Here is a 13072-nt window from a genome sequence, read left to right on the forward strand (position 1 = left end):
CTGCCTACAAGACCCAGAGGCCTTTGCGCCGGAAAGGCTGCCGGAAGTAGCTAAGCACTCACGGCGGAATTCTCTCAGGGACCCCTCCCTCCCCCGTGATTGGGTGCTGGGCAAGGCCCGCTTTAGAGTCCCAGGCTGCGGGGCGGGCGGGGTTGGGCTGGGGCTCCAGGCGGAGACCGCGAGCGGAGGATGTGAGTTCACAGCCGGGATTGCTGGCGGGCAGGCGGCCACAGCCCAGGGCGGCACAGGGTCGGCTTGCAACCCAGCTGAGAGGAGAAGCGCCCCCCGGGGACGGTGAGAGCCGGGGTGCGGATGCCCTAGGGGACAGGATGGACGGGCCCCGGGCTGGAGCAGAGAGCCCCACCCAGTCCTGGGGAAAAGGCGTGGGACGGTGTAGGGGAGATGGAGAGCTCAAATCCTCCACTGGGATGGGTGTCAGAATCGGTCTCAGTTTCTCGGTGGTGAGGAGGGGTGCGGGCCGGGGAAGACTCACCACAGACCACAGAGAGGTTGGGTCTCGCTAAATCTTTCCAGTCCCTTTGGACGAAGCTTAAGATTTACACCTACAATTTCTGCTAGATCCTCCTCTACCCAAGATCGGTTACCAGCCCGCCACCACCGAGTGTGATGGATTTCTGGGTCCTTTTTCCTTTAGGACCCCACCTTCTTCCATGGCCGTGGTTGTTGTCCTGCCCTTTATTCTGCTTCGGTTCCCATTAGCCTCGCTGAGGGAGATTCGGATACGCCCTCAGCCCCAGGCATCCCCAAATATCCACACACAAAGTCCGGAAGGAACAGCAGTGAGGCTATCAGTGGAAACTTCATTCTCACTGGAATTACTTTCTGGGGCGTCACCTGCCACAAGATTCCTGGAGCCCATTGGTCTGGGAGGAATCTGAGCGGGCGGCATCTGAGCTGACGTCATCCAGGGGCTCAAAGCAATTGCTTTATGTAGGCTCTGTTGGCCACCGCCTAGCCTTTGAATTCCTTTACTTTGGCAGAACATATGTGTGCTTGCTTTGATCCTTGGGGAAATCGGGGCTAGACCCAAAGTACGTAGGGAACTTGTTAAAACCTGTTAAGGGGTGGACTTATTCCTTTGGAGTGGGTGGAGGAGGGTGAGGTGATTTCATACTGTTCATGTGTTACTTAGGGATTGGGCAGTCTGCTGGTGAGGGTTCATCTCATCCATACTCCATCCTTGGGGCAAATGAGAGTCTGCTGGACAAGCCACCAAGGAAATTCGGTACTTCACAAAGCACCCGCTCTGGTCCTTCCTTGGACATTCTTCTTAGGGGCCTACCTAAATCTTTTCAGGGACAGTTTCAGTCTAACAAACTGACATATTAAATACTTTCAGATGTGCATGGCGTTGTGGTAAGCACTGCTTCTGGATCTCACTTATAGGAGGTGACGTGCAACCGCAAATTTTGCGTGTTGTGAGGACTATGAGGTGATTTTACCTTTTTTCTTTCTCCATTGCCAGCACTGCAGTCCAGGCCTTCACCACTTGCCTAGACTGCCGCTTCCTCTGGTCTTCCCACTTGTTCTCATGCACCCTTACGATCCATTCTCTACCCGGCAGCCAGAGTGATCTTTTCAAAATGTGAATAACTGAGATCCTGTCACTCTCCTACTTAAAACCCTCCAATCAATGGCCATCGCAATTAGTATAAAATGCAAACTTTTTAATATGAACTGGCCCCTGCGTCCTGACTTTACATCAAGCCAACTTCCCCCTTCTTTCTATGCACTAGACATCTTGGCCTTATTTCTGTTCCTAAAACTTGTGTCTAACTGAGAAACTTTGCACTTACTCTTCCATCCATCTGGAATGCTCTTTCAGACTTCAGCTGGAATGTCACCTTCCCAAAGAGGCTTTCCCCGGCCCCTACCCATTTTAGGACTTCTCCCTAGTCACTCTCTTTTTTTTTTTTTTTTTTTTTTTAAAGATTTTATTTATTTATATGAGAGAGAGAGCGAGTACATGAGAGGGGGGAGGGTCAGAGGGAGAAGCAGACCCCCTGCCAAGCAGGGAGCCCGATGCGGGACTCGATCCAGGGACTCCAGGATCATGACCCGAGCCGAAGGCAGTCGCTTAACCAACTGAGCCACCCAGGCGCCCTCCCTAGTCACTCTCTTATCACTAGCTTATTTATTGCATTTCTTACCCTCTGGAACTGCTTGCTTATTTATTCATTGTCTTGCTTATTGTCTGTATCCTCCCCCTAGAATGTAATTTCCGTGAGGCCATGACTTATTTGTACTCTTCTGTATCCTCAGTGCCCAGCACATAACAGGGCACAATAAACGCTAACTCTTATTAAGTTTTATTCTTGTTAACGTTATGATGCTTCTTGGTACTCCTTGAAGGCAAAGTCCGTATCTTTCCATCTCTCTGTCCCTACCGCCTAACGGAGAGGGACTCAGTCTTGTTTTCTCGCTGAATGAGTTAAATGAAGTAATGTGTATATTAAGTTGCCTAGACTAGTACCTGGTACATAGTAAACGTGCAGTGAATGTTTGTTCTTTTTTTTCAATGAATGGATTTTAGTGATTCCTTAAAAAACCAAGACATATAAGAGAGAATCTAGCTCGCGGGGGGTGACCTGGCTTTGCTCTCCTTTTCTTCCCTCACTCCTCCCTCCCATGAATGCCTATCAGTGTTTTAGTTTCCAAATCACTTCATAGTTGTTTTTAGATTTATCATCCGGTCTTTTCAAGCCCCTTCTCCCCGGTCTTGTGGGTAGGGAAGAAAGGAAGAGATAAGGCTGGGCCTCCTCTCAGGAAAAAGAAGTAAAAATAGCCATCCTGTAGTTGTTCTGTCCTGGAAAATGGTGACAATTTCAGGAACTTGGGACAGGGCTGGGACCAAGAAAGAGGAAGGTCAGGAAACTGCTGCGGCCTGGGTAACCTCTGCCAGGAACACTGGCTGGCGCCCTCTAGCCTGGCTCATTCCGTGCTCTCCTGAAGCTGCTTTTACTTTCCTTCCTGAAGCCAGACCCTGGTGGTGCTCAAAGTCAGCGCTGGTGCAGACTGCTTCTGGGCCTGGAATCTTTAGAAAGGAAGTGCATCCTGTCCCTCTAGCTCCTGGGAATCTCCTGCGCTGGCAGGATTCCCAGTAGGTTTGGTGGGAAGACTTGGGTCCTGGGAACCTTGAGAGGCAAAGAACTGGAATTGGACTGTCGTTCCCCAGGGTAAAGACTTCGGCTGCCCCAGCTCCTCCTCAAGCCGACTCGGACTAACTCCCAGGGTTTGCTTGTCCTCCTTGCTGCCGAGAGCTGAGCCGAGGCTCAGGGGGGCTGGCGAGATGAGGGGCAGGCTCTGGGAGACTGTGCTGGTTCCTGTTACCATAAAGAAGAACAGGAATGTCCTCTTTTGCTGTTGCCTAGGGCCTTAGCCTCTGCCAGGGAGTCTTGCTTGTCAAGGAGAGAATGACTGCACGGTCCCCTCCTGTCCCCTCTCAGCTGAGGGCTCTCCTCTGCTAACTCCTGTCTTCTCTCCCGTCTCCTGCTCACAGTGTTGAGAGTATGAAGCTCTGGCCTCCGCTGACCACTCGCTCGTGATCCTTCCACCACGGCGGAGCCTTCCAAGCCGACCTCCTGCCGTGTGGTGATCTACCTGCAGCGGGAGATGTCAGGGGATACCTGTCTGTGCCCAGCCTCGGGGGCCAAGCCCAAGCCGAGCGGCTTCAAGGGAGGAGGGCTGGGCAACAAATACGTCCAGCTCAATGTGGGGGGCTCCCTGTACTACACCACTGTGCGGGCACTAACCCGGCACGACACCATGCTCAAGGCCATGTTCAGCGGGCGCATGGAGGTGCTGACTGACAAAGAAGGTGAGGCATTGGGGCTTGTTGGGCCAGCTGAGGAGGGAAGGAAGAATTCCTGAAGAAGCGACTTCGGGGCAGGGCTCGAGCCTGGCAGGTCTAGACTCTAGATTCACTCTTCCCGTTACCTGGTCCCGGACTCCTTCAGCTGGAGTCTGTGGTAGAGCCCCGGCATTCTTTGAGGTTGTATGTAGAAGGGTGTGCGCTTACAGGTTATCCAGGGCCAAGATCCATACCTTTTAAATAACAAAAGGACTAGATTCTCCTGAGAACCATCGCTGTACTGACCGGGCAGTGCACAGAGGGCAGGCAGGGCCTGGTGGCGTTCGTGTCGCCAGGCGGTGGGCCTGAGCGCTCCTGAGCTGAGACCTCTGAGGGCTGCCGCAGAGCCTGGAGGGCCTCTGTCCCCCGCAGTCCGGGCCACCCTTGGTGGAAAAGAACAGCCACAGACCTAGGAGCTAGAAGTGGCGTTCCCACTTCTGTTACCCTGTGCTGCGGGCTACCTGGAGGCAACGAGTAACTGTCGGGGGCCTGTCTGAATCCCTAGGCTGGATCCTCATAGACCGATGTGGAAAGCACTTCGGCACCATTTTGAATTACCTCCGCGATGACACCATCATCCTCCCACAGAACCGGCAAGAAATCAAGGAACTGATGGCCGAGGCCAAGTATTACCTCATTCAGGGGCTGGTGAGCGTGTGCCAGACTGCTCTGCAGGTAGGGAGCTAAAGTGGGCTCAGGTCGAGGAGGTTGGGAGTTGGCCGCTCCCTTCAGGGACATAAAGGTCCAGTTCCTGGAAGGTCGCATGACCGGTACGGTTGGTGAGTCCGAACCTCACTGTTAGATATGCTGGGTGCTGCCCAGGCCAAGGACACTGGCAGCCAGTCTGTTTGTAAGGTGACAGACTCGGGCAGTAGGACTAAGCCCAGCTTCCGGTTTCTACACCTTGCTATCTGGATTTTAGGTTTTCTGGAAATGGGGTTCTGCTTGCCAGCTGGCAGTTTCTATTGCCAGATGCCTCCTCAACAAGCAGAGGGTGGCCTTGGCAGGGGGGCTCCGACAGCTCCTGGGGAACGCCTGGCTTAGCCTGGCAAGCAGGAGATCTCAAAAAAGATTCTCGGCTGTGTGTATCACCCAGGACAAGAAGGACTCATACCAGCCTGTGTGCAACATCCCCATCATCACCTCCCTGAAAGAGGAAGAGAGGCTCATCGAATCCTCCACCAAGGTACTGGGACCCCTGAGGGCTGCGGGCAGGGACGGACGGGACCCTAGCCTGGCCCTCACGCTCTCCTCCCTCCCAGCCCGTGGTGAAGCTGCTGTACAACAGAAGTAATAACAAGTATTCCTACACCAGGTAGGGTCGGCATCTGGGGGCTGGGGGCTGGGGGGCCAAGGCTCGGGGAAGGGCTGCAGAAGCAGACCCAAGAGAAGCCCCCTGTACTCCTGGCATGGTTGGCAAGGGTCTGGATCTCAGGCAGGAAGAACAGAGAGAGAAGGGGAATGAGGGCAGAGACGTTTGGAACTCGGTGCAGGGCCCTGGCTGGGATATAGAGGGGAACGAACTGGAACCCCCCTAATGTGTCCTGTCAGGCACAGTGCCAGGTGTTTTCCCAGCATTAGCTTATGAGGTGGAGGAGGGACCCTGGGAAGCCCGTGGCTGGGACTCCTCCTGAGCCAGCCTCTCTGCTTCACAGCTGGGCCACTTTCTCCCTTGCCCAGTGTCCCCTTGGCCAGCCGCAGTTAGGTATATGCACAAGGCCGCAGGCTCAGGGAGTCCCCGTGGACAGACGTGTTGCCAGCAGCCCCCCTACGGCAAGGGAACGGGTCCTCCTGCCACGAGGGCAGCGAGCCTCCCTCCTTCGGGGCCCGAGGAGAGGAGACCGCCCGCCCTCAGTTCTCTCTGCTTCAACTTCAGACCAACTCCCCCCCTTCCCCTCACAGGCCCCCAAACCCAGAAGGTGCCCTGTGCCCCTTTTCCCTGCTGTCCCCTCTGGCATCCTGACTTTTCCTCAGTTCTGCGTGACACGGAGGGGAAGGGGGGAAGCGCCCAGCCAGCACCGTCTCTTGTGCTGGAACCTCATTCCCAGGCCCCCTGGCCTTCATGGCCCCCTGGCCTTCATGGGTTTTTCAGCAACTCGGACGACCACCTGCTGAAAAACATCGAGCTGTTCGACAAGCTCTCCCTGCGCTTCAACGGCCGCGTGCTCTTCATCAAGGACGTCATTGGCGATGAGATCTGCTGCTGGTCCTTCTACGGCCAGGGCCGCAAGCTGGCCGAGGTCTGCTGCACCTCCATCGTGTATGCCACGGAGAAGAAGCAGACCAAGGTGGGGGGCTTCCCTCTGCGTGGGTGGGGGCGGGACACACCCCAGCGCAGCCCCCGCTGTGCCCTTCACCACAGGGAGCTTGCTCTCTGTTTCCCCCAGACCCACATGATGGTGCTGGGCAAGGACGAAGCCAGTTCAGGCAGTTCGGGGATTGGCTCGCGAATGCTTCGTTCTGGTCACCTGAGCGGTGGGGGCTGTTGACCAGCAAGAACAGCGTGGTGCGGTGGGAAGGACCAGGTCTTTGGAGTTGGCCCAATTCAGGTCTGAATTCTGGTTCTACCACTCACCAGTTTTCTGACCTCGTACAAGCCATTTAAACCAGCTGGGCCTCAGTTTCCTCACCTGCAAACCTGGGCATGATAGTATGCAGTTGACGGGACTGTTAGGAAAACGCGGCGGTTCCTAGGAGCAGCAGTTCAGGCTCTGATCTCCTCTCTGGCCCTGCTGGTTGGTGTTCCCGGCCGACCAGCTTCGCCTCTGCAGGAACAACGCAGCGCCAGGTACGTGTGAGGGATTTGACAGGTGACAGTTGACACGAACTCTGCAAACCCCGTTCTCCCAGGCTGCGAGCAGTTGGTGTCCTCCCCAGAGAGGAGCTCCCCCCTGGCCCCCCGGGAGCGTGTGCAACGGAGGCAGCGGAGGCCTTTGCTGGGCCAGGAGGGTAGCCCACTTGGAGGGTCGTGTGCGTGAGGGGCTCAAAGCCGCCAGGCCTGTGTAGCCCCTGCTCGGCCTGCAGGCCCCCGAACTGCCTCCAGCTGGGCCGCCAGACGGTTGGGGAAGGACAGCTTACAGGAGGTGGCCCTGCTTCCTCCTGGCATTTTGGGGGTGCGGACTCCCGTGTGCACGTATCAACAGAGTCAGGATTCAGGGTCAGGTCTCTGTGGGGGCTGCTTACACTTGGAAGTGGCAGCAACCCCGTTCACCTTCCTGAGCGTTTTCTCTTTCGTGGACTTTGGGACTCCTCAGGCAGGGCTGGAGCATTCTCCCCATTTGACAGATGAGGGAACAGAAGTCAAGTTAGGCTAGAATCCAGGTTCCTTTGTGTCTTCCACGTGACGTTCACAACAACTCTCTGAAGTAGGTATTAGCCCTGATTTTACATGGGCGGACACGGAGGCCTCGCGGCCCGTAGGTGCTGGGCCCGTACTGAAGGCTGGCTCTGAGCACAAAGCCAGGGCCCTAACCCTGCACACACCAGCCCACTGCTCCAGGCTCGCGTGGGGCACGGGCAGCATGCTAGTCCTCGGCGTCCTCATGTCCACAGAGGACAACTCCCCACTTCTCCAAAGAAAGACCTCCCCTCGCTCACCTGTCTCAGGAGAGAGTTCGGGAGGAACTTCGAGAGCCAGCACAGGGGCGAGGGCCCTGCCATGTTGCTGCCTGTTGGATGAAGCCTCATTCGGTCCTCTTGTCCCCCTGACCCCAGGTGGAATTCCCAGAGGCCCGCATCTATGAGGAGACCCTGAATGTCCTGCTCTATGAGACTCCCCGAGTCCCTGACAACTCCTTATTGGAGGCCACCAGCCGGAGCCGCAGCCAGGCTTCCCCCAGTGAAGATGAAGAGACCTTCGAACTGCGGGACCGGGTCCGCCGTATCCATGTCAAACGCTATAGCACTTACGATGACCGGCAGCTCGGCCACCAGTCCACCCATCGCGACTGACAGGACCCTCAGGGAGTCAGGGCACGGGCCACCCTGTCTCCCCTCCTGTGGAACCCTGCCCCGCTGGCCGCCCCACGCTGCTACTGGCTGGGTTTCTGCTCCAGCGCCCAGAGGCCTGACAGGAGGGCAGAGGGCCTGAGCAGGAGAGGGACCACATTGTTTGCCCTGCTCCCTGAGCACTTCCGGATGCCCGGGTCCTGGACCCTTTGCTCACCCTTCCTGACAGGAGCTGCGTCTGCCCCTGGGGCGAATGGACTGACCTGCCCACCTCCCACGAGAACAATCCCCTTGCCCCCTTGCTGAGTGTCCTTTTGCTCCACTGAAGGGCTACCTTTAGGCCTCTGGGGAGGTCCATGGGGAACGAGCTCGTTCTGGTGCTGTGGAGGCCCAGTTTCTTACAGAAGGTGGGGCTCCTTTTTCCCTAGGTGTTTAAGCACAGGCTTCATGATTTTGGTTTTTAAAAAATTATCTAGGAAATGAATAGTTTTGAGTCTAATAATGAGGGGAATAGGTATTTGTGCTACCCCTCTAGGGTGCCAAGACCCTGGGTAGAGGGCAGAACCTTTGGCCTTCCTTGATGCCTTTGACATCTGTTTCTTTAAAGCACTTTGTACTTTTATTCAGGAGATTTGTATTCTGCCCTGACACGCATCAACTTTTTCTGACCCTAACCCCTCTTCCCTCCAGAATCCGTCTGAGAGAGGGGCTAGAGAAGCAATAAAACAAAATACGGACTAACTTTGGCTTTGCTGGGCTGGCCAAACAGCCGGCCCAGAGAGCATGGACAGGAAGGAAGGGAACTGTAGTCCTAATAATGCCCATGAGAAAGGACATTTTCAGGTCACGTAATGGAGTCCTGGGGCCTAACATGATTGCTCTTTTTGATTCTCTTGCCCTCAGCTCCAAGGTATGCTTTGCTTTACTTTCTGGAAAGCCAAAGGGCCGTTACAGGGGCCAGGAGCATGAGCCGCAGCGGGAAAGCTGTGGGGCCCGTGGGCACCGCACTCAAGACGCCCACCAGCTGAGGACAGTGAACGTGAGCTCTGCGTTCCCAGAAGCCCTGTGCAGAGGTGGCATGTGCTTGGCCATATGGCCCCTGCCCGCCCCATACTGTTGGTTTTGTGTCCCGGCTGGGGTGGGGGGAGGTGGTGGTGTTCTGCCCAGCGTTGAGTCTGGACGCAGGGTGATGGGAGCAGCCTAAGTCCCTTCAAAGGCTGGGTGATGTGGCCATGGAGCTGCCAAGGCCCAGCTCTTGGGCAAGGATGCAAGTTACTCCTTGGGGCTTTTTTTCACTACCTTCTGTTTGGCGTGGCCCTTTGGGAGGCTGCTTATCCGAATTCTTTTCCAAAGGAATGCCATCAGGCTGGGAGCTGCTCAGCCAGCCTAAGAAAACCCCACAGCCGCTGAGCGGTAGCCACTCGGGAAGGAGTGCCAGTTATCAGGCTCCTGGCTCCTGACGACTGTTGCTTAGCTAAGTGGCCTGCTTATGGCCGACGCAATGGAGCCTATGGCAAATGCTAGGCCCGGGTTCGTAGACACCTACAAGGACCTGAAATGACATGATGGGGCAGGGGAAGTGTGACTAACCAGGCATTTGACGCTTGTCACAGCCTTGCAAATGTAGACTTCCAGGTGAGGCACCCTGGTCATCAGCTCGGAACACTTCACCCAGCCCTCCCTGGAGTAGAGGTGAAGACAAATCCATTTCTTTGGCCAGATTCCGCCTTTGGCTTTGTGGCTTTCCCACAGAGACTGGAATGCTTCTGCCTGAGGCCTCTGGCCTATTTCCTCCGCTGCCCTCCTGAGGCCTCTAATACTCAAAGCCCCAGCTTCCCACTGAGGTATTTTAATGCCTGTCCTTTGACCTCCCCAGCCCTGCAGCCTCTTTGCTGCTCTGACATTTAGATCCTCAACTCTCTCGGTGGTGACTATTCTTTTTTCCTGAGAAAGCACAGTAATCCTGGACTGATCAAAAATATCTCCCTGGTCTTAAGAAAAATACTAACATTGAAATCACTGAAGTCAGCTTCTTTAATCGGACTTTGTGGCATAAGGGTTGGGGGAATTTTCTTTGCGTTTCTCAGCCCCATTCAGAAAGCAGCTCTTGGCTGTGTGAATTTTTCAACTCGGAGCAGCCCAAGGGAAAGCAAAGAGTGTGGATGAAGGTCAAACCTTCTCGGTTTCTGAGAAAACTGGAAGCCTGCTGTTCACCACAGGTACCAGGACTGGGTTTTATTCCATTTCTTATCTGACCAATGTCTGCCTAAAGGATGGCCCAGGTCCTGCCACGAGAGAAGGTCTCCTTTGTCCCTTAACTGCAATCCCTTGTTGCTCAGCATGGGTGATGGAAACCGACACTAATTTCTAATAAAATTGTGTTACACCGCAGTGGTGCGGTGCTTGCGGTGCTTCGAGCTGGGTCAGCTCACTGCTGTGGACAAAGTTCTTGTATTCCTCCCGCTCATCAGCTTGTGTTCGCCCCGAGTCGGAAATCCTACTGCACTCAGTTGCCCTGCAACCCAGGCTCCCCCTGGTGGAGGATTAAGGACAACACTAATAAGGGCTGGAACTGAGATTTAATATTTTTCAAGAATAAAACGACCTCTTTTAACAATCACTATGGTAGTAGGGAAGCAGGAATCTCTAAGATTCGGGGGAAAATGCAGCACATTTCATCTCTGGCTCTTGGAGATTTGCGAGCGGCTCAGAAAGTAGCTTGGCTCAGTCCCCTCCTCGGCTAAGTTTCTGCATTTGCGGTCTGGAAAGGCCTGACAGATAGAAGCTCGCGGCTGGCAGGCCTGTTATTCCAGGGAACTCACACTGCTTGCCTCACTCCTTCCCAGGCCCAAGGAGGCCAGCGATGTCAATGGTGGCCAGTGCTGAGAGCCCGAGCCTGATGCTGGCCTCCTGCTCAGCATCTGGCAGAGGGTAAAGAAGACAACAGGAGTCCAGTCTAGTCCCCACCCCACTGGCTGAGAGGCACAGTGACCCTGGGAGACGTCCAGCCAAGCCCCAGCCTCAGGAGAGAAAGAGATACACTCTAGTAGATGGGGCAGTTTGCTGGAAAGGCAGCAAGGACAGCAACCAAGGGCCCCCATTGCGTCAAAAAGGGAGCCTGAGACCCCGGGGGCAGAAATGGCGAGGGGGGCCAGGTGTGCACTGGTTTATTGACCAAACCTCATATTCCAAACAACTTGTGTGACAGGCCAGGAAACCCCAGGCCTGTGGCAGCTGAACACAAACGTCCTGGTGGAAAGGTTTACTGGAACACAGTGTAGCCAGGGCTTACGGGGGAGGCCAGCCTTGGAGGAGTCCTACACAGGTCTTCTGGAGAAAACGATTACACCCACCCACCAAAAAAGAACCCCACAATCAAATGGCGCAAACGATAAAGAGACCCACTGTGGCCCATGGTGGAGAGTTCTGCAGCAATTGTGGGATGAGAGCTGTTCTTCAGGGGCCGAGCCTAGGCACTCAAGCCTCAGCTGGCCTACCAGTGAAGGCCCGAGGGTGGTGTCTTCTCATCTTTATTGCTTTCTAGGGAGAAGGGAGGGATCCGGACATCAAAGTGGGAACCATCAGGCCTCTCGAAGCGGAACGTGCCCCTGTGCGTCAGAGAGAAGCTGGGTTAGAGGGAGTGAGGGCTGAGGCCCTACTGAGGATCTTGAGAGCCCAAGGCCCTCAGCTCCGGAACTGAACACAGCAGGATGAGGGAGGATGGGCTCTCTCCAGCCTGGCTCATGTCAGGATAACACTGGTCCAGAAACCCGAGAGCCCTTCCTGGCCCTACATGAAAAGAAGAAACACAGCTGCCCTGATTCTGGCCCTTAGATATACGCTGCATAAGCTACCCAACCATACTTTCAGGTTAAGGAGTGAACCACCAGGGGAAAACCAGCTACATGGGCAACTCAGTGCAGCACCAAACCGTCAGACCTCTTGGGCCTAAGTCCTTAGTCCATGAAATCACAGGAACTAGAAAACAGAAAAAAATCAGACAAGTCCCACCCAAGAATGAACAGCAGCTAAAGCTCCATCTCTAGATGTCCACCTGGCCCAGAATTAACGGCAAACTCTGAGCTCTCGCTTTTCTGAGCTGCGCCTGCGTGTGTGGAGTCGAGGCGCCCCGTCCCACGCGAGCCCACTCACCACATGTGGCCGCTGGAAGCCTGCAGGGAGACATGGCTGCTATACTGGAATGCGGGCTGCTCCTTGGATAACACGGGTTCCTGGGAGGGTTCAGGCAAAATCCGTAAGGCCGGGCCAGCTCCCTGTACCCCGGGGCCACACGCTGCCAGTTCATCAGGACGATGCCCCCTCCGGCCTCCCACAATGACTGCGGGCCAGTACCACCTCCCGGAGCACAGCCACTGACGTGGGCCTTGCATTCTGCTTCTGGGAAAGAGAACCTCACACTCAACATCCGAGGTCACTGGGCAAAGATGCCGGGCATAGGACCTCCTCTGTAAATAGCCCTTCCAGAGTCCATTCACAGAGTGCCTGAGTGCCAGGACCAGGGCGGTGTTCTGCAAACCTTTGCTGACTTAAATCTCCTGGTAATTATGAGACTAATAGGTGTGACTCCCATTTAACAGGAAGAAACTGAGGTTTTTGGTTAAACTGACCCAAAGTTATGTGGTGAGTAAACCACACGTAGCTGGCATTCAAAGCCAAACTATCTCACTCCAAAGGCCTGTTCTCACTCAATATCCCACCCTGCTTCCCAAGCCCGTGCTGATGGGGATAAATACATGTTAAATGTGGCCACTGGCCATTTCTCCTGACTCTATTTCTCAGGAAACAGGGTGGGGTAGTGCAGGATTTGCAAAACCAGATCTCTTCTGGACCAGCAGAGGCGGCAGGTGTGTAAAGAGGCAGAGGAAGGGGCGCCTGGGTGGCTCAGCCGCTGGGCGTCTGCCTTCAGCTCAGGTCATGATCTCAGGGTCCTGGGATCGAGCCCCACATCGGGCTCCCTGCTCGGCGGGAAGCCTGCTTCTCCCTCTCCCACTCCCCCTGCTTGTGTTCCTGCTCTCGCTAGCTCTCTCTCTGTCAAATGAATAAATAAAATCTTTAACAAAAAAAAAAAAAAAGGGCGCCTGGGTGGCTCAGTCGGTTAAGCGACTGCCTTCGGCTCAGGTCATGATCCTGGAGTCCCGGGATCGAGTCCCGCATCGGGCTCCCTGCTCAGCGGGGAGTCTGCTTCTCCCTCTGACCCTCCTCCCTCTCGTGCTCTCTGTCTCTCATTCTCTC

General features: G+C 55.2%; 2 protein-coding genes across 4 annotated transcripts in view; one reads left to right on the top strand and one right to left on the bottom strand.

Annotated features, from left to right (window-relative positions):
• The first annotated feature begins 98 nt into the window (after nucleotides 1-98).
• On the top strand, nucleotides 99-10210 carry TNFAIP1 (TNF alpha induced protein 1). Of its 3 annotated transcripts, XM_081805423.1 has the most exons (8): nucleotides 110-294; nucleotides 1154-1246; nucleotides 3521-3838; nucleotides 4377-4546; nucleotides 4968-5057; nucleotides 5134-5186; nucleotides 5964-6159; nucleotides 7586-10210. In XM_081805423.1, the coding sequence occupies exons 3-8, from the start codon at nucleotides 3634-3636 to the stop codon at nucleotides 7820-7822; spliced, it is 951 nt and encodes a 316-aa protein (XP_081661549.1). In that variant the 5' UTR covers nucleotides 110-294; nucleotides 1154-1246; nucleotides 3521-3633; the 3' UTR covers nucleotides 7823-10210. The 3 variants fall into 3 exon arrangements, with proteins under 3 accessions (XP_006731636.1, XP_081661549.1, XP_030882099.1); XM_006731573.3 differs by lacking the exon at nucleotides 1154-1246 and having other exon boundaries at nucleotides 99-294; XM_031026239.2 differs by lacking the exon at nucleotides 1154-1246 and having other exon boundaries at nucleotides 110-306.
• A 169-nt stretch (nucleotides 10211-10379) lies between these two features.
• POLDIP2 (DNA polymerase delta interacting protein 2) overlaps nucleotides 10380-13072 on the bottom strand; it is a 9100-nt gene continuing 6407 nt past the window's right edge. Inside the window, exons 8-10 of the mRNA XM_081805986.1 lie at nucleotides 12448-12479; nucleotides 11972-12365; nucleotides 10380-11427 (exon numbers count right to left, since the gene is read on the bottom strand). Of these exons, the coding sequence (XP_081662112.1) occupies nucleotides 11313-11427; nucleotides 11972-12365; nucleotides 12448-12479 (541 nt within the window). The 3' untranslated portion in view covers nucleotides 10380-11312. The remainder of the gene's footprint in view (nucleotides 11428-11971; nucleotides 12366-12447; nucleotides 12480-13072) is intronic.

This window comes from Leptonychotes weddellii, chromosome 15, assembly GCF_054177405.1.
Source record: "Leptonychotes weddellii isolate Sample4059 chromosome 15, ASM5417740v2, whole genome shotgun sequence".
Taxonomy (NCBI): Eukaryota; Metazoa; Chordata; class Mammalia; order Carnivora; family Phocidae; genus Leptonychotes; species Leptonychotes weddellii.

Bases quoted from the DNA above. Each gene is read 5' to 3' on its own strand.
- TNFAIP1 (XM_006731573.3), top strand. From the start codon at position 3,634: ATGTCAGGGGATACCTGTCTGTGCCCAGCCTCGGGGGCCAAGCCCAAG. The intron at 3,839-4,376 runs GTGAGGCATTGG...CTGAATCCCTAG, and splicing joins GGTGCTGACTGACAAAGAAG to GCTGGATCCTCATAGACCGA. The intron at 6,160-7,585 runs GTGGGGGGCTTC...CCCTGACCCCAG, and splicing joins CGGAGAAGAAGCAGACCAAG to GTGGAATTCCCAGAGGCCCG.